The sequence below is a fragment of the Dipodomys ordii genome, unplaced genomic scaffold (assembly GCF_000151885.1).
Source record: "Dipodomys ordii isolate 6190 unplaced genomic scaffold, Dord_2.0 Scaffold90, whole genome shotgun sequence".
Taxonomy (NCBI): Eukaryota; Metazoa; Chordata; class Mammalia; order Rodentia; family Heteromyidae; genus Dipodomys; species Dipodomys ordii.
Genome location: NW_012267306.1, coordinates 1,964,844 through 1,990,507, shown reverse-complemented (window position 1 = coordinate 1,990,507; position 25,664 = coordinate 1,964,844). Strand labels below are relative to the sequence as shown.

General features: G+C 34.2%; 1 protein-coding gene across 1 annotated transcript in view; it reads left to right on the top strand.

The window, feature by feature from the left end:
* Akap9 (A kinase (PRKA) anchor protein 9) overlaps positions 1 to 25,664 on the top strand; it is a 200,131-nt gene that overhangs the window by 15,052 nt on the left and 159,415 nt on the right. Inside the window, exons 2-10 of the mRNA XM_013026004.1 lie at positions 5,560 to 5,805; positions 7,250 to 7,294; positions 9,977 to 10,030; positions 10,385 to 10,552; positions 11,928 to 12,083; positions 14,069 to 14,266; positions 15,940 to 18,318; positions 22,443 to 22,656; positions 24,732 to 24,811. Coding sequence (XP_012881458.1) covers positions 5,560 to 5,805; positions 7,250 to 7,294; positions 9,977 to 10,030; positions 10,385 to 10,552; positions 11,928 to 12,083; positions 14,069 to 14,266; positions 15,940 to 18,318; positions 22,443 to 22,656; positions 24,732 to 24,811 — 3,540 coding nt within the window. The remainder of the gene's footprint in view (positions 1 to 5,559; positions 5,806 to 7,249; positions 7,295 to 9,976; positions 10,031 to 10,384; positions 10,553 to 11,927; positions 12,084 to 14,068; positions 14,267 to 15,939; positions 18,319 to 22,442; positions 22,657 to 24,731; positions 24,812 to 25,664) is intronic.

Genomic DNA, 25,664 nt, shown 5'->3' with positions numbered 1-25,664 from the left:
CCTGTAATCCTAGCTACTCTGGAGGCTGAGATCTGAGGATCATGGTTCAAAGCCAACCTGGGCAGGAAAATCTGTGAGACTCTTATCTCCAATAAATCACTAGAAAACCGGAAGTGATGCTACGGCTCAAGCAGAAGAGCACTCACTTTGAGCTGAAGAGAGCAGGGACAGCACTCAAGCCCAGAGTTCAAGCCCCCCCGCCAAAATGTGGCTTTTGTCTTTCTTGCTTTCACTTCCTCTGTATCAGCTATCTATGCAAATGGTCATTATGTCAAGACACTAAAGTTTTGTTGTAATAGTTCATATAATATTCTTGTTTATGGTTCGTTAAAGAATATTAAAAAGTTTTAAAGGCAGTATTGAGAAGTCACATGATTAGAATTAATAATTAATGAATTAGGGTTTATTAAAATATTTACAGCAAAAATAAGGAAATCACTATATAGTTACTTAGCTAGTCAACACCACAGAGTCTAGATTCACAATTAAAATATTTTGCATCATTCTCTTTGGGATTTGAATTCGGGGCTTTGTAATTGCTTGGCTTGCTTGTTCTGCTGGTTTCCCACCACTTAAGCCATGCCTCCAGCTGGCTTTTTGATAATCTAGATATGGAATCTCACAGACTTTTCTGCACAGGCTGACTTTGAACTGAAATCATCTGGATCTCAGCCTCTTGAGTTTCTAGATTTGTAGGTTTAAGCCACTGGCACCTACCTAGCATCTTTGGTTTTATTTTTCCTCTACTTTCGTTGGGTAAAAAAAGAACCTTGTTTGGTGATTTTGTTTGTTCATATCTTTAAGGTTAGCATATTAGATTGTGAGGTTTACAATGACCTTGAAGAAAATGAGCTACAAATACACAGAAAACAAGTTGACACAATGGAATGATATATATGAAGTCATATTCTGTCTTGCCACTTAATAATTGTGATCATGTTTATGTCTCAACCAGCTCCTATGTTCTTAATAGGTTGTTTTCTGCCATCTACCCAAACTATTCAATTTAAGATTTTCTAATGTAGACTTTCTTAATACCTATACATTTTGTTCAAAGCCCCTTTTATCACTTGAAATTATATATTTCAGTGTTTATGTTTATGTAATTTGTTTTTCCTATTGCATTGGAATTTATAACAGTAGAGAACTCTTGTCTGCTTTATTCACCGCTTCATACCCTGCCTTAACACACTACTGATTACACAATAGGCAAACAATAAATATTTGTTGAATAAATAAGCTTAACATATAACATACCCATTTTATATCTTTCACAAATATAAAACTGTACACCTACATCTCATCTGGAAAGCCTTTGAGAAAATCAAGAGTAGTTCTCATACCCTATACTTAGATATATCTAGGAGTATCAAGCTTAAGAAATTGTGCTCAGACCTTTATGTCCCTTGTGTCTCACAAATTAGTGAAATTGGCCTAGACTGAGAAGTTCTCCTGTTAGAATCATATATTTTTGACTTATGGCTAGTAGAGTTGCTGGCTCATATAGTAAGTACTCAGAATATACAAAACAAAAACAAAAAACCTAAACCCAAAACACTGTCCCCCCCCACAAACCTAAATGAGTTAGCAGTCGTCTTTTTTTGAGATGACATTAGGAATAAATTGTTAATTTGTGTTTAGACATTCATTTTCTGGTTAGAGTAAGACATTTGTTTGGGATGTGAACCAGCTTTGAAAGATAAATGTATACAACATAATCTTTCCAGTAAATCTTGCTACTATTTCTGTGACTACATATGTTAACATTTTTATAATTTGCTTCCAAATGGCAAACACAGATGGCTGTAGTCTGAATTTTCAGCATGTTTTAGAATAAATGTTTTCTCAGTAGTTTAAAATGCATCATTTCAGTATCAGATGGTTACTTAATTGAGTAGTTTTAAAATTTTTTTTTGCTAATTTGCCAACTACTTTTCAGATTTAAAATAAATAGCTATTAGAAATGGAATAAATGATAAGATCTGTGTTTTCTCTCATTTTATCAAACAGGACTCTTGGCAGAAACCTAGTCTAGCTATTATTTTTTCTGAGAACTTGTTTCTTGGAGAAGATTATAGAGGGAAAGATTAATTTTATGTCTTCATGTGCCTATTAACTAGAAATTATTTATTTTAATCTTGATCATACAACTTTTTAAGAGTTGAATTGTATATGCCTTGTATGTTGTCTTGGTTTATCATGTTAAGTGAAGCAGTACTTAAAAACTATTGTTTGGTGCTAATTTTGCTATAAAAGATAAATATATTCATTGTATTTATTCTTGAGTACTGTTTTAGTACTGAAAGTTCTAGAATACTTGGAATACTAGTATTCTGAATTTAAATTTTACTATTTTGTTATATACATGTATGTCTAAATAGATGTTGAATATAAACTGTATGTAATTTAACAATCAGAATTTTGAATACTTCCATCCTTATCCTGAATTATTCTGTTTTCTAAATTTATTCTAAAGAGATAATGTGCTGCTTCAAGAAGTTACTAAAATATAGAATAAATATTGAGAATGTCATTATTAATATTTTTGGTATTTCATCTTTTCTGAAGTTTCCTTCCTTATTAAATGATGTACTTAGACTTTTAATTCTGTTTACAGATTATGTATTCAGATGTATTTCAGTTTATTTTTAAGAATGAATCTGTTATCCTTTAAAGTAGTTTAAGCACATTCTAGCAGCTGAATAATGTACAAATAGACACAACTGGTCTTGCACCTGTTCTTCAAGCAGACATAAGTTGAAATAACTAAGTATTTATTTAAATAAGTAGGACCTTTTAAAATATGATATATTTTATATCTAGTGATTAGCTGTTTCTTTTCTTTTTTTCCTTTTGAGACAGTTTTATGTGTAGCCCATGCTGGCCTCAAACTCTGAATCCTGCTTACCAGGATTATAGGAGATTTCAGTGATACCTGGTGTCATTATCCCTTTTTAATTTATGAGTTAAATGATACCTTCATATAGTAAGTAGAACAGATATATCTTTTTCTACTATAGCAGGTAAAAATAACTATGAAAATACTACATTTTATTTATAGGTAATATATTTTCCACATATTTTGGTAGTTAATAACATCAACATCATGAACAAGGTTGTTTAAATATAATAAGAAACTGGCCATTTAAAATTTTTCATAGTTAATAGTTATAGCAATTGTAGTAGTATATTCTTTTCAAAAAATTTATTTAGTTTTTGTTTATGTGGTACCAAGGAATCAAACCCAGAGCCTCATGCATGGTAGGCAAGCACTCTACCACTAAGCCACATTCCTAGCCCTATTCCTTCTTTTTAATGCACAAGGAAGTCTAGTCCTCTCGTTTTTCTCAGGATGATTTAAGTGCATAAATTAAATTTGGAAATTGTTTATAATTTCTTATAAAAATTAGAACATTTTTTACTGCATAAAATGAAATTTAATCAGGAAAAAGAAAATTACCTATAATCTCAAATGTAGAGATATACCAAAGCTGTAGATATACTCTTTCAGAATTTACCTATGCCTATGTATAAGGTGTTATTAAAATTCAGCTAGGTATAATTGTTGAAAGCTATGAGTATAAGGCTTGACATGCTTTGTCTTTATTAAAATGTTTAAGCTAGGTGCCAGTAATTCTAGCTATTCTGAAAGCTGAGTAAGATCTGAGGATCATGGTTCAAAGCCAACCTGGGCAGGAAAGTCCCTGAGACTCTTACCTCTAATAAGCCACTCCCCCCCCCCAAAAAAAAAAGCCAGAAGTAGTGAATCGAGTAGTAGAGAGTACTCGCTTTAAACAAAAAACTGAGGGACAGCACTGAAGACCTGAGTTCAAGCCCCAAGACTGTAAAAAAACAAAAACAAAACTAGGAGTTTAATTTTTTTCTTCTATGAAAATTATAGCACACAAATGGCGGGAGGAAGGGTTACAAATGTAATCATTATATTCAATGTATACTGTGAAAAAATTGAACTATAATTGAGAATGAAGAAAGGGGTAATTTTGATCAACATGCATTGTACTTATAACCTAACTTCTGGAATTGAAGCCTCTATGTACAGGTACTTAACAGTAAAAATTTAAAAGTAATTATACTGCAATACTATTTCATACCTAGTCTGTCATGACTATATTAGCGATAATAGTTTGCACTAATTATTATTAGTTACTAGGGTAATTGAATTCAAGGTGCTCTACCCCTAGCCAATTTTGCTTTAGCTATTTTTTACTTTAGCTATTTTTCAGATAGATTGTAGCATTCCTGCTTGGGATTGTTCTTAGACCACCGCCCTCCTCCTTGTGGACTCCCTCATATCTGGTATTACAGCACATGCCACCATAGCCAGCTTGTTTGTTGAGATTGAAACAGGTAGAGGGAGGAGAGTATAATAACTTGGGTCTAAGTTGGCCTTAAACTATGATCCTTCCAATCTCTGCCTCTCAAGTGGCTGGAATAATAGATGGGAGCCACTGCTCATACTCATACTTCTCATTTATATTAAAAAGCACTAAGTATCATTGTAGGAATGCTTTACCTCTCCCAGTTTTCTTTGGATTTTGATAGCTGTGGTTTACGTACTTTTGTCCTATAATCCTTCTAGTACATGTCCATATATCTCAAAGTCTTCAGCAACCTCTAACATTTTAATAATGTATTTATTATTGTTTTTATTTTTATTTCTTTTGAAAAGGAAATGAGATACAGACTGACTTTTAACTTACACAGGATTAAAAATGTCCATTTAAGATAAATTGAAAGAAAAAAATACACTAGTTAGCTGGGCACTGGTGGCTCATGCCCGTAATCCTAGCTACTCAGGAGGCTGAGATCTGAGGATTGCTGTTCAAAGCCAGTGTGGGCAGGAAAAGTCTCATGGACTTTTAGCTTAACCACCAGAAAACCAGAAGTGGAGCTGGTTGCTCAAAATGGTAGAATACTAGCCTTGAGCAAAAGAGTTCAGGGACAGAGCTCAAGCCTAGAGTTTAAGCTCCACAACTTAAAAAAAATTTTTTTTAATTATTCTTTATTTTTTCCCTCTTATATTTAAGTTACAGTGACCATTTAAAGAGTGTTTTAGCATAGAGTAATAGCTTTTAGTATAAAGTAGAATCTGCAGAAACAGACTTGGAGCTACTTTGTGTGCGTGTATATATGTTTTCACTTAATCTTAGATGTAGAGATTTTACTGTTCCCAAATAAACACATTTCAATATATATTTTCTCTTAGTCTACCTAACCCTTGAGCTAATTTCAGACAAGACATTTTCAATTTTCACCCCTAATTTAGATGGGCCTAGTTGTGTGTGTGTGTGTGTGTGTGTGTGTGTGTGTGTGTGTGTGTGTGTGTGTGTTTGGTTTGTTTGTTTTTGCAGTATAGTTAGACTTCATGTTAAAGACTATAGTGGTTGTCCTTTACTTTTCTCTTCATTTTCTTTTAGTGATAGCTTGAACTTTGAAAAATCATTTATTCATAGCTTTGAACCCAAAGCTGCTTTATTCTTAATAACAATAAAGATCAATTGAGGATAATAACACTTTCTTTTTTTTTTTTTTCTGTAGCTTGCCCAGTTTCGACAAAGAAAAGCTCAATCTGATGGGCAGAATCTTCCTAAGAAGCAGAAAAAAAAGAGAAAAGTCTCAAGTTGTAAGCATGATGTGCATGGTTTGAGTATTGATCAACAGAGTGATCAGATATATATAAATAGTTCTCAGGAGGTAGAATCAACTATGACTCCTGATTCCACCATAATGAGAACTTTGCACAGTGGAGGAATTGTCAAGCATGACCAGCTCTACTCTGCTGAGGTAAGTATCCATTCTGATTCTGAAACCTTAGAGCTCTAAATGGAAGTAGTTGCAATTCAGTTGTAGTTTTTGTATTCTTTTGCAAATTTAAGTAGTGTGGCAGCTAAATAGACCTAAAATATGCAGTAACTCTTGAGAGTAAGTTTGTGAGAGAAATTGTAGTTGGATTAGGATGATGAGTGGATCAAGGCTAGGTAAAGAAAAAAGATAGATTGCTCAGAAGGAAAAGGCAGATGTTGATAATTATTTGGATTATTCTATGACATATTTATTTGAAAACAGCAAGACTAGCATATGAAGGGATTTAAACTGTGTTGAAAAGGTCAGGATAAGCTGGACAACAGTGATTTATACTTGTAATCTTGGTTATTCAGGAGGCTGAGACTTTTAGTATCACAGTTTGAAATTGCCCTGGGCTGGAAAGTCTGCAAGACTCATCTCCCACTAACTAGCAAAATTTGGAAGTGTAGCTCAAGAGTGCCAGCTGTTAGCAAGACAGCCCAGCAAAAGTATAGGACCTTAGTTCAAATCCTGAAACTGACACACAAGAGAGAGGGGGAAGGAGGTGTCAGGATAGAATGGAAGGCAGTACATGCTATTGAGCAATTTTTTATCCTTCAAATACAGGGAATTCCTGTCATCTGCCCTGTATGCTGAATTAGTGGATATTGAGCCATTTCTCTTAGGAGAAATCAGAATTAGGTTCCTAGGAGCCATGGGATATTTTATCAGCTATTTGATACATTAATTTCAGTTTATACGTATTTGTATATCTAAGTCTCTCCGTATTCATTATTACCATTAAACTGTAGTTAAAGAATCAATAATATATGTTAATGAATCAGCCATGTATATTAAGAAATAGAAACATAAACCTATATCACAAAAAAAATATAAGCAAAGCTCATCCTAATACACATTTTCTTCCTAAAGTACATCACAACCTTTCTACTCCTAGGAGCACTATGACAGCATTATACTTTGTGGTCATTTTACACAGTGAATGCCCAAGTTAGCCTATTGTATATTTGGGAGGATAGAGATACAAGAATTAGAGTTATGGTATTCTCCTTGGTGCTCTTGGCTTATAGATCATATGTACTGTGTATGAGAACACACATGGAATATGGTCTCATACATGTGGAATATTCCTCTTGAGAATACTGTGTTTAGAAAAATGCTTTGATACATTTTATATGCTTCATTTAGTCATGTAATTTATTAATTAAGCACAAGTTGTACAAATCTGAATGTTCTTCGTTAGACTTTTAGTAGTATTTTATGTGATGTTTAGAATTTTATGTGAGTTTTCTAATATAGCTTAGTAAAGTTATGTGAGTTTTCTAGTATAGCTTAGTTAGTTTTCTAATAATAGCTTAGTAAAATATGATACTTAGCAGTTTTAAAAAGTCATGATTATAATAGGTTTTTACTTTTGTTTTAGCCAGAAAGTGAAATTTCAACCACAGCAGATGATTATAGTTCAGAGGTAAGACTTCATAACATCGTACGTTTTAAACAAAATTGATGTTTTATATTATTGAAAATATTAGCTGGTACTTTATGTCTTGTAAATTTACATGATTCTATTATATTTTATGAATATAACAATGTAAATAGAAAACGCGAAGATGTATTTTACAATGACATCTTTTTTACAGATTGTTTGCTTCGTCTTTAATTAGAGAACCAGTTTTTGTTTCTGGAAAAGTAATGATACTGGATTTTTTAGTATACATAACCATAACAAAGTATCCTCATTTAGCATAGTAGAAATTTTGTCAGATATTTTCTTTGGAGTATATGCTTTACTTTTTTTTTAAATTTGGAGTAAAACATTTTATAAATGCTTGAATTATAGTTAACAATACAAGTTTGTCTATTGAAATTAATGTTGTAACAATTATTTTAGATTATAAACTATAATTCACTTTTTGGGAATATTTCTATATGTGTTGGTAATATATCATTTTGTTATTTTATTTTAGATGTGATTGTCATTTCTTGACAATCATATTGGAGTTAGAGGATATGGGAAACTATTCCATTCTGTCTCAACAACTTAATGTATTCCTGAGTCTCAATTTATTGTAGGCTTCCAAAATAAGTATCTGACTTATATTAGTTATATAAAGTTGTGCCTAGTGGAAGTATCTTGATTTAAAATTTTTCAGAATCTGCTTTTGTGACTTCAAATTTAATGTTTATGTATAGTATTAGAAATTTTTGTTACAATGAGACATTCTTTGCCTAAATTTTTAATTAAACTAATGGGGATTATGAAATTCAAAAAAAAATATATTGAAAATTTTATTCATGACATTTTATATGTGTTTCAAAATAATGTATAAATGGAATTTAATACAAGCATTAAAGATAAAATTTAGAATAGTATTTATCAAACTTATTAACAGTGGTTCAGCAAGAAATATATTTTGCATATGTATGTAATTTCATATAATACAGTTACATCTATGTGGTTATATATATGAATAATCCATGAATAAAGACATATATACACACATATGTTTTTCAAGCAAGCCTTACTTTTACAGTAGAGCTTACACTGTGATACTTTTTCTTTTTAATGTTAGTCACAAAAGGTAGATTAACTGCCTTACAGTTTGGGGAAAATTGATTTAGAAGATTACATTGAAAAAGAAATTATGACTAGTTGTAATCACAAAGCATAATGATGATAAAAATCAGTGCTTGAGAGTCTTCTGCTGGTGATCCTTTACTGTATGTACAATTCCAGTGATCCCAATTGGCTGGGGTTTTGAAGTAATCCTCTACTGTAAAGAATATCAGATATAGGCTGGACACAATAGCTTATATTTAACATATCAGCTACTTGGAGGTGTCCAAGCAAAGCAAATTGAAATTTAGAATTATTTAACTTGGAAGGTATGAGTTTATATTAATAATTATAATAGAGTATTGCCTTTTAAGAATTTTCACTAACCTCTTTAATGTGTTATAAAAGTTTTTTTTTCCCTTAGCTTTTTTTTTCTCTCTCTCTTAGAAATTATCTTTAGGATTAAAGCAAAAGAATCAAACTTGGATTAAGAAGACATGATTAGGATTTTCAGTTTTGAAAGTATGGCCTATATGAATAAATTCTAATTCTAGGATTTTACACATTTTACACATTTCAGTAGTAACAACTTAATTATCTTAGATTCTGTTACTATAGAATTGTGACCAAGATAAAGAAAGAAATAGAGTTGAGTTTTATATTGGTAATGGGAAAGAGGGAATTAAATAGAGTGATTGAGCTGAGATTAATTTCCCACTAGGTACATTGGAAAAATATTCTATGATTCTTTCTGTTACTGCAAATCATTGTAAAGAGACAGATGATGATGTATTTTTGAAAAAAAATTAAAACAAAAACTCCATACTTTTCAGGTTTGGCATGATTATCCAAGATGAAAGTACTAAGGCTAGTCTCAAAGGAAAGTTCTTTTTTTGTTGGGGGGCAGGGGTGTTCCAGTCGTTTGGGGCCTGAACTCTGGGCCTGGGCACTGTCCCTCAGCTCTTCAGCTCAAGGCTAGTGCTCTACCACTTGAGCCACAGTGCCACTTCTGGCTTTTTTCTTTTTGCTTATATGGTGCTGAGGAATTGAACCCAGGGCCTCATGCATGCAAGGCAAGCACTCTACCACTGAGCCACCTTCCCAGCCCCCCAAAGGAAAGTTCTTAAAAGAATGTTTTTCTTTTCATTGTCTCCAATTCCTTGGCTTGCTTGCCAGCCTTCAAGGAATTTATACCAGTAAATTACCTTACTGGAAAATGTGGAAAAATAATTACTCAGATGATTTTAAGAAAGTAGTTTTGTAGAAAAGGATCTAGTAACTTGAGGGTTATAATTACCTTCTAAAAACCAATAGAATCTGCACTTACAATTTTAAGTCATTTACATGAAAAACTACAGTATAGTGGCTTGCATTTGTAGACATTCAGGTGGGTGAGGAATGATTGGCATTTGAAATGGTCATATGTTTTTGGATATGTCAATAAATTTGAACAATGTACCTGTTTGTTTTTTGTGTTTTTTTTTAACCAATGAGGCATTTTTTTGCTAGCCATAAGAGATAGATACAGTTAGAATGTTGTTGCTAGGTATATTAAATTCAGTTTAAGATCATCACAGACTTGTTTTTATACAGGTAAATGGTTGCAGTTTTGTGATGAAAACAGGAATCCCCACAAATTTATTAAGGGTACAGTATTCAAAACTACTTATGATACTAATGTTTTATACTACTTAAGATCATCTGGCTTACTAACAGCTTTTTCCTGCATGTTCTTCTTTGGGTGTAGAATTTCTAAATGCATTTAATATTTAGCAAAACAAAATTATCTACTTTTTATTATATAACAGTTGTAACAGAATTTGCAGTTATCATCTTTATGCTCGTAAGATCTATATCAGAACAATGTAGATTTCCATTTTAGTAAACTTCCAGAAGGTGAGTGTGTGTAAAGTAAACCTTGATAATGAATTCAGTACTTGAATCCCTCTCTCTGTGGAATGTTGCTAGTACTGAATTATTAAAAGTCTTGGGTTGATTTAGGAAGAAGAATTTGGTGTTGATTCTTACTCTGAACAAGGAGCACAGTACGGTCATACTCAAGTAGAGATGATGGAAAATGAATTGGCTGGGAAACGGCATGAGATTGAAGAGTTAAACAGAGAACTGGAAGAAATGAGGACCACCTATGGGACTGAAGGACTGCAACAGGTATGTTCACCTTTTGTGGCTATTATTTCACAACTCACAGAAACAGGAAATTTGAGAAATAGTGTACTAGAGTATTTCTCTCTCTTTATCTCTTCTCTTTCCTTCATTTTCCTTCTCTTCTTCCTTCCTTCTCTCTTTCTTTCTCTCCTTCCTTCCTTCTCTTTCTCTCTTTCTTTTTCTTTTTCTTTCTCTTTCTCACTCTCCTTTCCTCCCTACCTCCCCCCTCCCTTCTTTTCTTTAATTTTCTTTTCTTTCCTTTTGTTTTGTACTGGGGCTTCAGCTCAGGGCTTGGCTCTTTTTGCTCAAGGCTAGTGTTCTACCAGTTGAGCTATGTCCAGCTTTCTGGGTTTTTTGGTTAATTGGAGATAAGAGTTTCACATACTTTTCCTGTCTGGGCTGGCTTTGACCTGCAATCCTCAGATCTCAGTCTCCTGAGTAGCTAGGATTACAGGCATGTGAACCACTGACGCCCAGCGTGTACTCTTTAAAACTAGTGCTTTGTTGTTTTTATTGTTGTTTGCCAGCCCTGGAGCTTGTACTCAGGCCCCATGCTCTTGCTTACCTTTTTCACTCAAGGCTGGCACTCCACCATCTGAGCCATGCCCCCAATAGTCTCTTGGATTTGTTTGCCCTGTCTTGTTTTAAGCCTTAATCCTTAGATTTCAACCTCTTGACTAGTTAAGATTATAGGCGTGGGCCACCAGTGCCCAACTAAAGAAAGGGTTTTAAAATGTTAACATTACTTCATAATTTCTGTCCTTGTACATAACATGATCTACTCCATTTAAAACTAGAATTCTATTACCAGGGCTTTAAAAAAAAACTTTATATACTAGCTAAATTAAATCAGTAAGCAGATGTTTTTCTATTCAGCCTCAGAGAAAGTAACAAGCCACAAAAAGCCATTATGATTATAAGGATGTCAGTGAGTCCTTGTAAATAATTGCTGTAGTTAGAGTGACATCTCTTGTCCAAGCCAGTTAGTTATGAAACCAAGGTAAGGAACACTGATGAAAATGATGACAGAGAGCATACTTCAGTTTTAGCCTCTTCAGAGACAAGTTGGGATAAAATCTATGAGTGTTATCTAGTAGCAGATTGAGGAGTCACAGAATGTAAAAAGGTTTGTTCTTCTAGAATTAATTGTATGAAAAAATCCAGATTAAATGTATCTTTTTCCTTCATGCAGGTAACTTTTTTTAAAGTTGATTTAGAAATAAATCAGTTCTAGCAAACTAATAGCATTCAAATATGGAAGGTTGTTTAAAAGTTATAAAAATTCACCAGTGTCTTTTGAGTATCTTATTTTGAAGACCAACATTTTACTTTAAAAAAATTAAGTCTAGCACTTGTTCTTTTCACTTGTTTTCTTTAGTTACAAGAGTTTGAAGCTGCCATTAAGCAAAGAGATGGTATCATAACCCAGCTCACCACTAATTTACAGCAAGCAAGAAGAGAAAAGGATGAGACAATGAGAGAATTTTTAGAGTTGACAGAACAAAGTCAAAAATTACAGATTCAGTTCCAGCATGTAAGTACTATTAAAACAAGAATTTTAGTACTGGTTTATTTTTTTCCCCCACTTTCCAGACAGACTTAAATTGGTTAGAAAGCCATTTACTTGTTTTTATTATATTAGTTCATTCTTTACTACGATACTTACTGAGAGGTTTGCTGTTATTATTTTCTTTGTTCTTCCCTGTCTTTGTTTTGAAATGACACCGTATCTTACCAGGCTGATTTAGAAAATTTTCGTAGACATAAACCTTTTATTACATCCTCCCTGTGCCAACCCAGGTATGGTTTTGTTTTAGTTAGGTCTAGTTTAGTTGGTAGCTCAACTGAATGAATTGTTTATTTTTTTTGAGAGTTTTAACAAGGGTTTATTGTAATATAACAGGCAAAAGTAGTGAAAAATAGAAAAGAGATATAAGAGTTAAAGTCTCCTCGATTTACTTTCAATTAGAGCTGCAGGTTTTGTTTATTTTTTTTTCCCCTTTTGTCTATACTGGGGCTTGAGCTCCAAAGACAGGGAAGAACAAAGAAAATAATAATATCAGACCTCTCAGTAAGTATCGTTAGTTCATACTCCAGTATGAACTAATATAATAAAAACAAGTAAACCATCCTTGTTGGTTCTCTACACTTGAGCCATACTTCCACTTCTGGCTTTTTGCTTGTGAATTGGAGACTAGAGTCTCTTGGATCTGTCTACCTAAGCTGGCTTTGAATGGCTTTGAATTATCAGATCTCAGCCTCTTGAGTAGCTAGGATTGTAGGGCTGTCACCAGTGCCTGGCTAGTAACCTTTTTTTTTTTTTTGTCGGTCATGGGGCTTGAACTCTGGGCCTGGGTGCTGTCCCTGAGCTCTTCAGCTCAGGCAAGCGCTCTACCACTTGAGCTACAGTGTCCCTTCTGGTTTTTCTGGTGATTTATTGGAGATAAGAGTCTCACGGACTTTCCTGCCTGGGCTGGCTTTGAACTGCAATCCTCAGATCTCAGCCTCCTGCATAGCTAGGATTACAGGCATGAACCACCAGTGCCCAGCAACTAGTAATCTTTTTTTCTTTTGATTTTTAATTTCTAATTTCTAGGAATTATTAATATTTTAAGGGAATTCATTATATAATTTTCATAAAGAGTAATTTTACTTATCCGTGTATTATGCCTTAATCATTTCTATGGATTTTATTTCTTGCTTTTTGAGATTGAAGCATATAAATAAATAAAAAGACAACTAAGTAACTGCCAAACTTTCCCAGGCTTTGGTTTGACTTTTTATCTGACGTAACTGTGATAATGAATATACCTTGGTATATGTCTAGATATAGCATTAACTACATTTTCAGAATTGTATTTTGAACAAATTCACTTTCACTATATGTTCTTAACCTTGCTTTTTCCAACACCCTCCTCTCCAAACAGTGTATGGTTGTTTTCATTATGGTATCTTTATATGTATACTTCCCCATCCTATCCCAGTACTCTTCCCCTCTCCCCTAAGTTTCTCTCTCCCTCTACTCCTCCCTTTACACTCATGTTTTATTGTTGTTATTACTGTCATTTTGACATAGATTCTAAATATGCGTGAAAGCATGAGATATTTGTCTTTTTGAGCTCAGTTTATTTGTTAGAGCCACAGTAATCTAATTTTATTAATTTGAAATAGCCTCAGCCAAAGGGAAGAATATAATCTTACAGAAATTATGAACAAAAATAAAGCCAGGCCTTTGAATGTAATTGGAACTAGAAACTTACTAATAATCCACAAGGTACTGTCATCAGGCCCCACTTGTCTTTGTGTGTGTGTCTGTTTTTTTCCTTACTGGACATACTTTCTCTGACTTGTCAAGTAAAAATCTTTTATAGTGCAGTCAGTCATGGCAACATGTTTGTTGAAATCTCAGGCCTATTAAACAGAGTTCCCAGATAACCATTGTAGATTGAGTGCTACACTAAAAGATGTCTAGTCTGTAGTTGCTCCAGAATTAATTTGAGATTTCTCTCTGTTTTCAAGTTACAGGCTAGTGAAACTCTGAGGAACAGCACCCATAGTAACACTGCTGCAGATTTGCTACAAGCCAAACAGCAGATCCTTACTCATCAACAACAGCTGGAAGAACAAGACCATCTATTAGAAGATTATCAAAAGAAGAAGGAAGACTTTAAAATGCAGATTAATTTCTTGCAAGAGAAAATTAAAGTATATGAAATGGTATACTAATTTTAAAAAATACTACCAATTTGTAGTATCTTTGAAATTTTAAAGCTTTTTATGCATGTAACATAAATTTTATAATTAAGAAAAGTATTTGATCAAAGATAGTTGTACTTAGACCTGTGTTAGCAGAATCAGATGTTAGGTAACAGTAGACTGAGATAACATGATGTATCCATTTCAAAGAAATAATGTTCTTACTGATAGATTCAAATTCTTAAATGCTATTTTCTGTTATTCCCATGACTGCTTTCTACATAGGTATGATTTTTCTAAAGGACCAGAATTCTCAGACTCATGGTACATTGATCTTCTGTGCGCTGTACTTGGTCACTGCAAGGTTTCTGTCTAAGACTTCTCCTTTTTAAAGTCTTTTGTCTTTTGACATTCTTTCTTTACATGTGTTAATAATACATTCATTCAAGGTATCTTTAAGAACTTTTACCAAAGACTCTTCTCTTGCTTATACTTTGATCATTTCTATGGATTTTATTTCTTGCCTTTTGAGATTGCAGTGTTTATGTAAAAAGAAACTAACTGAGCTAAAACTTACCCAGGCTTCAGTTTGACTTGTTACCTGATATAACTGTGATAATGAATATGCCTTGGTGTATGTCTAGACTTAGCATTAAGTACATTTTCAAAATTGAATTCTAAATAGAAACTGGGAAAAGTGTCTGCTGTGTTTTAAAAATTTCTGTGTAAACAACAAGCCTAGGGTTGAGTTGATCTTCCATAAGCACTTTAGGTGACTTAGATATTACTTGTGATATGGACAGTTAAGCATTGCATAATAAACTTCTGATTCATCTATGTACCCAAGGGTGCAGTTAAGGTAGACCCATAGTAATCTTTTTTTTGTTACTGTTGTTTTTATAGTGCTTGTTAGTAGAATACCTGGATTCATTTTTTACTTCAGAGAGAATCCAAAGAGTGTGTAATAATATAATTAACTATTAAAATACTAAATATTTGCCTAATACAATGACTCATGCCTGTAGTCCTAGCTACTCAAAAGGAATAGATCAGCAGGATCACAGCTTGAGGCTAGCCTGAGGAAAAAAAGTTACCAAAACCCCATCTCAAAAATAAAAACAAACACTGGGTATAGTGACACTTCTCTTTTATCCCAATGGAGGCATAAAATAGGAAGACCACAGTCCAAGCTGGCAAGAAGAGCAAGACTACCTGAAAAATAACTAAAAATCAAAAAGGGCTGGAGTGGTAGATTGCCTTCTCTGAGTTCAAACCCTGTTACTACTGAGGAGAGGAGGTGGCATTTGATTAGTTAGAAAAATGAAATAATACTGGTTTATTTATGGAAATTTTAGTCTGACTAGATTTTGTTTTATATAGCAGTACTGGATTGAATTCAGGGTCTCATGCACATTGGGCAAGTCAGACTGTGTTTATAGATTTAAAATTTTAATCATAACAATTAAAGATATTTTTTTTTCTTTTCAGGTAGGCTAAAATTGTTGTATTATTTGCTTGCAAGTAGTGTCTAGGTACACAAGTCCTAGGTGTCATTGCTATGGGAGAAACTGGGGCAAGGCTAACAATTACTTTTTTAGAAATATGTAAAAAGGAGATTTCTATCTGTTTTAATAATGAAGGTAAGCAATATTAGTGGCCAAAGTGCTTATATTTTCCTGTTTTTGTTTCTAAAGGAACAAGATAAAAAAATAGAAAACACAAATAAAAAAGAAATACAGGAAAAAGATGCAATCATTGAAGCATTAAATACAAAAATAGTAGAAGAAGAAGGAAAAAATATTGAACTCAAAGATAAAGTAACAGCTACTGATAAGTTACTGGGAGAATTACAGGAACAAGTTGTACAGAAGAACCAAGAGATAAAAAACATGAAGCTAGAGCTGACTAATTCTAAGCAAAAAGAAAGACAATGCTCTGAGGAAATAAAACAGTTAATGGGGACAGTTGAAGAACTTCAGAAAAGAAATCATAAAGATAGCCAGTTTGAAATTGATACAGTACAAAGAATGAAACAAGAAACACAGAGAAAGTTAGAACAGCTCCGAGCAGAGTTGGATGAGATGTATGGGCAGCAGATAGTACAGATGAAACAAGAATTAATAAAACAACATATATCACAGTTAGAGGAACTTAAAATACAGCATAAGGGAGAAATGGAGAATGCTTTAAAAGCACATTCAAATATTACAGTTAATGAAGATCAAGTAAATTTAATGAATGTGGCAATAAATGAACTAAATATAAAGCTACATGATACTAACTTTCAAAAGGAAAAACTCAAGGAAGAACTAGGGGTAATTTCAGGAGAAAAGTCTACTCTACAGAGACAGCTTGAAGATCTTCTTGAAGAATTGAGCTTTTTAAGAGACCAAATTCAGAGAGCTAGGCAGACAATAGCTGAACAGGAAAGCAAGTTGAATGAAGCATATAAATCTCTTAGTACAGTGGAAGATTTGAAGGCTGAAATTGTTTCTGCATCAGAATCCAGAAAGGAACTTGAGGTAAAACATGAAGCAGAAGTTACAAATTACAAGATAAAACTTGAAATGTTAGAAAAAGAAAAGAATGCTGTGTTAGACAGAATGGCTGAATCACAAGAAGCTGAATTAGAGAGACTGCGAACACAGCTCCTATTTAGTCATGAGGAAGAACTTTCCAAATTAAGGGAAGATTTAGAAATTGAACATCGAATAAGTATTGAAAAACTTAAAGATAATTTAGGTATTCACTATAAGCAGCAGATAGATGGCTTACAGAATGAAATGAGACAAAAGATAGAAACTATGCAGTCTGAAAAAGACAATTTGATAACTAAACAGAATCAATTAATTTTGGAAATTTCAAAGCTAAAAGATTCACAGAAGTCCCTTGTGAATTCAAAATCAGAAGAAATGATCCTTCAAATCAACGAACTTCAAAAAGAAATAGAAATACTCAGGCAAGAAGAAAAGGAAAAGGGTACTCTTGAACAAGAAGTTCAAGAATTACAACTTAAAACTGAATTCTTGGAGAAACAAATGAAGAAAAAAGAGGATGATCTTCAAGAAAAATTCACACAACTTGAAGCAGAGAATAGCATTCTTAAAGATGAAAAGAAGGCCCTTGAGGACATGTTAAAAACTTATACTCCTGTTAACCAAGAAGAAAATTTAGTTTTCATAGATTCCAGTAAGTCTAAATCCAAAGACTATAGCTGGCAGAAAGAAATACAGATACTTTCAGAGGAAAATAAGGACCTCAAACAACAATGTATTCATCTAAATGAAGAAATAGAAAAGCAAAGAAATACGTTTTCTTTTGCTGAAAAAAACTTTGAAGTTAACTATCAAGAGTTACAGGAAGAATATGCTTGCCTTCTTAAGTTAAAAGATGATTTGGAAGACAGTAAAAGTAAGCTAGAGTTGGAGTATAAAAGTAAGCTTAAAGCACTTAATGAAGAGCTTCATTTACAAAGAATAAATCCAACTGTGATGAAAATGAAAAGCTCCATGAGCTTTAGTGATGACAAAACTTTTATTTCTGAGCCATTGGAAATTGGTGAGGTTGTTGAGAAAGATACAACAGAGCTCATGGAAAAACTTGAAGTGACCAAGCGAGAAAAATTACAGCTGTCAGAAAAACTGTCTGATATTTCTGAACAACTGAAACAGAAACATGTTGAAGTTAACTTTCTAAGTGAAGAAGTTAAGTCTTTAAAGCAAGAGAAGGATCAAGTTTTATTGAGATGTAGAGAGCTAGAAAGCATAATTAACCACAACAGGGTAGAAAATATAAACATGTGTGATGTTCAGTTAAGTGTTTTAAAAGATGGAGATGTGACAATGACAAGTGGGGATTCTGGAAGACTGATTTCTAAACTAAGTAAAGGTTTTGGTGCAGAATCAAAAGTAATAGAAGATAAAACGCCTTCTGAACATACTGCTGTTAGAAAGGAAGGCAAGCAAGAACCATTATTTTCCCCATTATTAATAAATGAACTGTTGCCTGGATCAACTGAACCATTGGAAAATGATAAACTTCAGCAGGAACTTCATTTACTTCAATCAGAACAGGTATGTTTATTTATATTTAATAAGGCACATTAAAATATATTTCTAACTAAATTAGTTAGAAACAAATTCATATCCCATAAGAGAATAAAAATGAACCCTTTCATTTGAACCCATCTTTTATCATGTAACTATGTTTCTTAAACATTGCTGCCTGACTTTTAGTTAATGTTATATATTTTATTGGGAAAATAAAATATACTAATTGTTTTAGTTTCCTGAGGACTAATGTTGAAATGTTTATTGAGAATCTCAGCTTTTTAAAGTTAGTAACTTTATAGAGTAGTTACTTTATACTATTTTTTTCAAGATTCCAAAAATGTAAAGAACTCTTAAGATTTTTACTGTTCTCTACATAGTTGTTCATTAGTTATGAAATTATATTTCTCTGGGGAAATGAAACATTAAGTATTAGAGTTCTCTGAGTCTTATTATATCTGAAGAGGAAAAACACTGTTAACTCTAAATATAGTGAAAGGAAATAAAGACTGCATATATTGAGCAATAAAAACATTCCTGATAATTTATATTTGCCAGATATCGACATTAGAAATAACAAGAAAATTCTAGTGTCTGCAATATAATTTATAAACACATAAACACACACAGCCTTTATATGTTTATAAATACATGAAACAAATACTTTTTGGATGTCTTACCAGTATGAGTGTAGTGGTGAATGAGAGAGAGGGGAGTTTCTATTCTCAAGAGCATAACTTCTAGTGCAGGAAGTAGATAATAAATAAATGAGCCGGGCGTTGGTGGCTCACGCCTGTAATCCTAGCTACTCAGGAGGCTGAGATCTGAGGATCACGGTTCAAAGCCAGCCCGGGCATGAGAGACCGTGAAACTCCTATCTCCAATAAACCACCAGAAAACCGGAAGTGGCGCTGTAACTCAAGTGGTAGAGGGCTCACCTTGAGCTGAAGAGCTGAGGGACAGCACCCAGGCCCAGATTTCAAGCCACACAGCCGACAAAAAAAATAAATAAACAAAAATAAATAAATAAATAAATGAGAAACAAGTAGAGTGGTTAGAAATGGTGATCAGTTCCCTAAAGAAATAAAGCAGAGGGGCTGGGAAGGTGGCTCAGTGGTAGAGCGCTTGCCTTGCATGCATGAGGCCCTGGGTTCGATTCCTCAGGACCACATAAGCAAAAAGAAAAAAGCCGGAAGTGGCGCTGTGGCTCAAGTGGTAGAGAGCTAGCCTTGAGCTGAAGAGCTGAGGGACAGTGCCTAGGCCCAGAGTTCAGGCCCCATGACCGGACCCAAAAAAAAGAAAGAAAGCAGAAACTAGGCATCAGTAGCTCATACCTGTACTGCTAGCAGCTTCTTAGGAGGCTGAGATCTGAGAATCCTGATTTGAAGCCACCAGTTCATCATCCACAATAGAAGAAAGTGGAGCTGTGGCTCAATTGGCAAGACATTAGCCTTAAACACAAGTTCTAGTACTAGCACCAAAAAAGAAAGAGAGAAGGAGGGTGAGAGGAGGGAGGGTAAAAGGAAGAAAGGAAAGAAAGAAAAGGAAATAAAGGGAGGGAAAAGAAAAGAGAAAAGAAGGGAAAGAAAGAAGGATGTTATGGGCTGGGAAGGTGGCGCAGCGGTAGAGTGCTTGCCTTGCTTGCATGAGGCCCTGGGTTCGATTCCTCAGCACCACATAAACAAAAAGAAAAAAGCTGGAAGTGGCGCTGTGGCTCAAGTGGTAGAGCACTAACCCTGAGCTGAAGAGCTGAGGGACAGTGCCCAGGCCCAGAGTTCAGGCCCCACGACTGGACCCCCCCACCCAAAAAAAAAAGCAGGATGTTACAATAGAGACTGATGGGTAGCATAGTTTTGAATGCAACATTATTTGATATGTCCTTTGAACTGAGATCTGAATCTGAATGACAGGAGGAACCTATCATGTAAGAGTTCGAACCATCCATTGTGAAGCCATGGGTGAGTTTGTAGAAGAGAATGAAGGTCTTTGTAGTTGGCTTAGAGAGGGGCAAAGGAGGAAAAAGAAGAGTTTGAAAACAGAGCAGACCAAACATTAAGAGGACCTAGATTTTAAGTGGGAAGTGACTGGAAAATTTTTATTTCTAATAACATATTTACAGTAATGACCTGATCACATGTGGCAAATTCTCATTCATCATTACCAAGAGAACTTATGGGTAGAGAGGGGAATAAGAAGTGTATATGTACAGAGAGAAGTTCACAGAGGAAATGCATCAGTGACTTACGCATCAGCAACAGAGAGCAGCCTAAATATGCTCAGACTAATGCAAAACCACAAAAATACTCTTGCTATTGGTACTAAGCTTAACGATTAAAACATGTTGTATTAAAACCAAAATAAATGTAGCCATAAGGACGTTCTTGGTATTTTTTAACTGAAAATAAATTTGAAATGGTGGGTGCAATAATCCTAGCTATTCAGAGGCTGAGATCTGAGAATTGAATTCAAAGTCAGCCTATGCAGGAAAGTCCATGAGACTTTTATCTCAAGTCAACTACCAAAAAGCTACAAGTGGGGCTGTGGTTTTTGGTGGTAAAGTGCTAGCCTTGAACAAAAAAGCTCAGGGATAGCACCCAGACCCTGAGTTCAAGCTCTAGACTAGCACAAAAAAAAAAAAAATAAACATGGATAACTTTGGAATACAATTCCAAATTATTTTAGTACTCTTGGGAAATTTGGACAGAAAGAAATCAGAAATCTTCTCAGTGTTCAGATGCATGGAAGATAAGAACATCACGACTAATATAAGTGCTAGTTATTTATACTAAGTAAAAGTCATGGATTGAAATGTATTTGTTTAAAATTCAAAGTAATTTGTGTTGGAAGTCAGTAATTTCAGGAGAAACTGCTACAATGGTCTGCCTACTATACTCCTACTGCTAGAATAATGTCTGACACATAGTAGGAAGTTAACACATTTTTTTGGGGGGGGGTCCGGTCGTGGGCCTGAACTCTGGGCCTGGATGCTGTCCCTCAGCTCTTCAGCTCAAGGCTAGCTCTCTACCACTTGAGCCACAGCGCCACTTCCGGCTTTTTATTTCTGCTTATGTGGTGCCGAGGAATCGAACCCAGGGCCTCATGCATGCAAGGCAAGCGCTCTACCACTGAGCAACCTTCCCAGCCCTAACACATTTTTATGAATGAATAAAAAGGACAAAAAAGGAATCAACAGTGGAACAACATAGGTCTTCATGTTAGGAAGATTAAAATAGCTTTTTTTTTTTTTTTGATCTGGTCATGGGGCCTGAACTCTGGGCCTGGGCACTGTCCTTCAGTTCTTCAGCTCAAGGCTAGTGCTCTACCACTTGAGCTACAGCGCCACTGCTGGCTTTTTTCTTTTTTTGCTTATGTGGTGCTGAGGAATCGAACCCAGGGCCTCATGCATGCAAGGCAAGCGCTCTACCACTGAGCCGCCTTCCCAGCCCCTAAAATAGCTTTTTATAATTTGCTGTTCAGTATTAAGTCTTAATTGACAAAAGGAAAAGATACATAATATCAATAGAAAGATAGTTAATTGTCATAATTCATTGGTATATAAATAAGAAACTAAGAAGATCTACACAAAATGAACCACAAAGCCATAAAGTAAAGTAAGTATGAAAAAGCAGTCCCAGAAATGTTATGTAAAAGAAATTTCCTGAATTTGTATCAGATTTATAATAATGGTTGCTGGTAGAGAAGAAGTAATGAGAAAGTAACAGATTGAATTTCATCTCTATAGTGTTTAAATTTTACCTGTAGTGTTTTCTTTCTAAATGAAAAGAGTTGTGTTAGGAGTAAGAGATTTGCATTGTGAATAGATTAGTATTTGTTACAGTATTCTTTGCATTTATTGGTATTTAACATGTTTTAAAACAAAAATCAAGTATAAGTCATACTGGTTACAGCAAGTATCAAGTTTTATTATAAAATTTAAATTACGAAAGCGTGCTACTTTTCTTGAAAATAGCAAATGGATCAGTGCAACTGAACAACAAATGAGAAAATAGAATTCAGTTCATTTTGTGAATTTTTAAACTGTAAATTAATGCATTTTCTCTTTATAGTTCATAATATGCAAAAAAGAGTTACATTATTTTATTTGTAAGGATGTTCTAACATTTATATATGTATATATTCACTTAAAGAATGATTTAAGGCTACAAATGGAAGCTCAACGCATATGCCTCTCTCTGGTTTATTCAACTCATGTGGATCAGGTTCGTGAATATTTGGAAAATGAAAAAGATAAAGCTCTTCACAGTCTTAAAGAGGAGCTTATTTCTGCTCAAGAGAAAAGGATCAAGGAAATTCAGAAAATACACCAGTTAGAGCTTCAGAATGTAAAAGCACAAGAAACAGGTAAATAGTTTTTGACTTTTAAATACCATAGAGCTGATATCACTAGAACCCACCATACTATAATTTTATCCTTGTTTCAGAACCAGTAGGAGAAGGTGGCCCGTATTATTTGGTTCTGAGTTGATTTGTTCATATAATCATTATACATTCATTGAAGTGCTTGGGAAAGGTAATATCCTTGAATCATTTTCCCATCATAATACATTCAGAAAGCATATATAAAATCAACTGATACATTCTGAAATAGATGAATGGGTAGGAAGAATGGGAGGGGAAAGGAAGGGAAAAACTAGTGCTTTCTGAGTAGATGAGTAGAGGTGGTAGGCAGATATGATTGGGTTGGAAATTTAAGGAAACCTTTGAAGAATTAAGAATTGAGCTGTGAGAGTGCATCCATCTTGGAAAACTGAGAGAAAGTATCAGGGATATTGCTGGAGACATTGACAGAGCTTGGTAAGAAAAAAACTTGACCCTACAGAAAGTATATTTAAACATTATGCTTTTGAAAAGACCCACTGTAGGATTTTAAATAAAGTAATAAGATTTTTTTTAGACGACAGTAGTGGGGTGGATTGGATACCACGTACATAATTATTGGTGGGAAGACTCACTTTCAACCTTGGCAGTGATAAACTGTTAATTACACTAAATATTATGGAGAGTAGAAAAGAAAGTTCAAGTGTTAAAATGGTAGTTAGTAGTTGGTAGTTAGTATTAGTGAAAGTGAGAATAAATAAGAACCATCCCTAAGTTTCTTGCTTGGGTTACTGGATTAAATGTGATTCCAGTCACAAAGAAGAGCATATTTATAGACAAATTAGTTTGGGACATACTAAATATACTTACTGACTTTGAAAAATAAATATTCACTAGTCATTGAAAATGGAAGTCTGAAAATAGAACTCAGAAATTAGAGGCTCAAGATAAAGATGTAGAATTAACAAGGAAATGAAAAGTAAGAAGCCCTAATGCTAAGGTTAATAATGAAACATCCTGGGAGACATAAGATGGCACTGTATGAAGCAGTAGCATTCAGGGGACCATAAATGGAAGGAGAGACCCATTTATGGACTCAGTGAAGATAACTTTTGTCTTTAATAATTATATAGTTGCTCAGTTAACTAGGATTCTTCTATTTAAGGTATGGTTCAGAAGTTTTTAATAGAATTGCTCTTTTCAATACAGAATTTCAAATAAGAACATTTTCCTTTTTTCCTTTAGGAATTCTTTTGGTTTGAATTTGCATGGAATAATATTTTTAAATGTATGTTTGCTTAATTGATCTCCTGTTTAGAGAGTCTGTTGAATATTTTCAAGAGTAGAATGAAACAAAAAGTCTTGGCATACATAGCATGTAAAAAAATATTTTTTATTTATCTTATTGGTGGCACAGAGGTTGGAACTCAGGACTGTGTGCTAGCTCAACCACTTGACCCATGCCTCTTGCCCCATTTTTCTTTACATAGTTTCATAGGCTCCTACATTTTTACTCAGATCAATTCTCCTGTTCACCCTTCTCCATGTAGCTGAGATGACATACACCTACCACTGCATTCAGAACTTTCATTGGTTGAGATGTCATGTCTTGAGCTTTTTGCTCGTGTTGCCTCAAATCCTGAGCTCTACTTCCCAAGTAGCTAGGATTACTGACATAAGAAATCAAATCTGATGCTTTTTCCTTTATTATCATTATTATTTTTCAGTACTAGGGACCAAACATTCAGCTAATTTTTTTCTATTCTGAGCTGTACCCTCTGCCTGAAAAGAAAAATAGTGATTTTGAAACTTTTGTCTCAGCTTCATAGAGAGGTATATAAGAAATAATGATATATGTATGTTGCATAATATAATATTTCTTATATTAAGTGGTCATTGCCTTACATAACTTTGTAAAATAGAAGCTAAAATTATACAAATTTTATCTGAGATAGTTAACATTTAACAATGGAAACTAACTTGGAAAAAATGAAGAATTTAACACCAGTTTTTTTCAGGGAAGCTTCTAATTCAGAGATAGGTTAAATGTAATAGCACTCAAGCATATATAAGTTAACTAACAATATCTGTTCTATTAGGTGATGGAGCAAAGCCTTTGAGGAAGCTCATTGGAAGACTTCAAAAGGCAGTGTCTGAAGAATGTTCCTCTACTTCAAAGGTAAGATATTAATCATACAGTTTTTATCTTCAGACTCTGAATGAAAAAGTTGAGAATTGAAAGAGATTATATTTGGAAGACCAAAAGTGAGGAAGAGCACTTAGAACCATGAAAGAGGAGTAGGAGAGCTGTAAAGTGTTAGGAAACAGAAAGGGATGCTCACACCTGTGATCCTAATTACTCAGGAGTCTGAGATCTGAGCATCATAGTTTGAGCCCAGTCCTGGGAGGAAAGTCTATGAGACTCCAATTAACCACCCAAAAGCCAGAAATAGACCTGTAGTTCAAGTGGTAGAGCACTAGCCTCAGAGCCAAGAAGCTCAGGATCAGCATGCAGGCATGAGGACCCAAAAAGAAAATTAACCCAAAAAGAAAAACTAAGAAACATTTTGCAGGTTCATCCCTATCTACCCTGGTAGAGAGGGAAAGCCAAAGTTGCCTTCACCATGTAAGCAACTGACTTCTGTAACAAACTGGCAGACATATATGTGGGACAAAATCTATACCTCCTGCAAGAAATAGTAGAAAAAAAATTAAAAAATTCATATGGAATCACATGAACCCCTAATAGTCAAGACAGTCATAAGACAAAAAGTAATGCAGGAGATATTACAATACTAGACTTTATATTATAGTATAGTCAGCTGGTGGTTCATGCCTTTAATCCTAGCTTCTCAGGAGGCTGAGATCTGAGGATTATGGTTCAGAGTCAGCCCAGGTAGTAAATTCTGTGAGATTCTTATCTGCAGTTAAACAAAACAACAAAAAAAAGTGGGGGGAGGGAGGGAGGATAGAAAGGAAGGAAGGAAGGAAAGGAAGGGAGGGAGGGAGGGAGGGAAGAAGCAAGGGAGGGA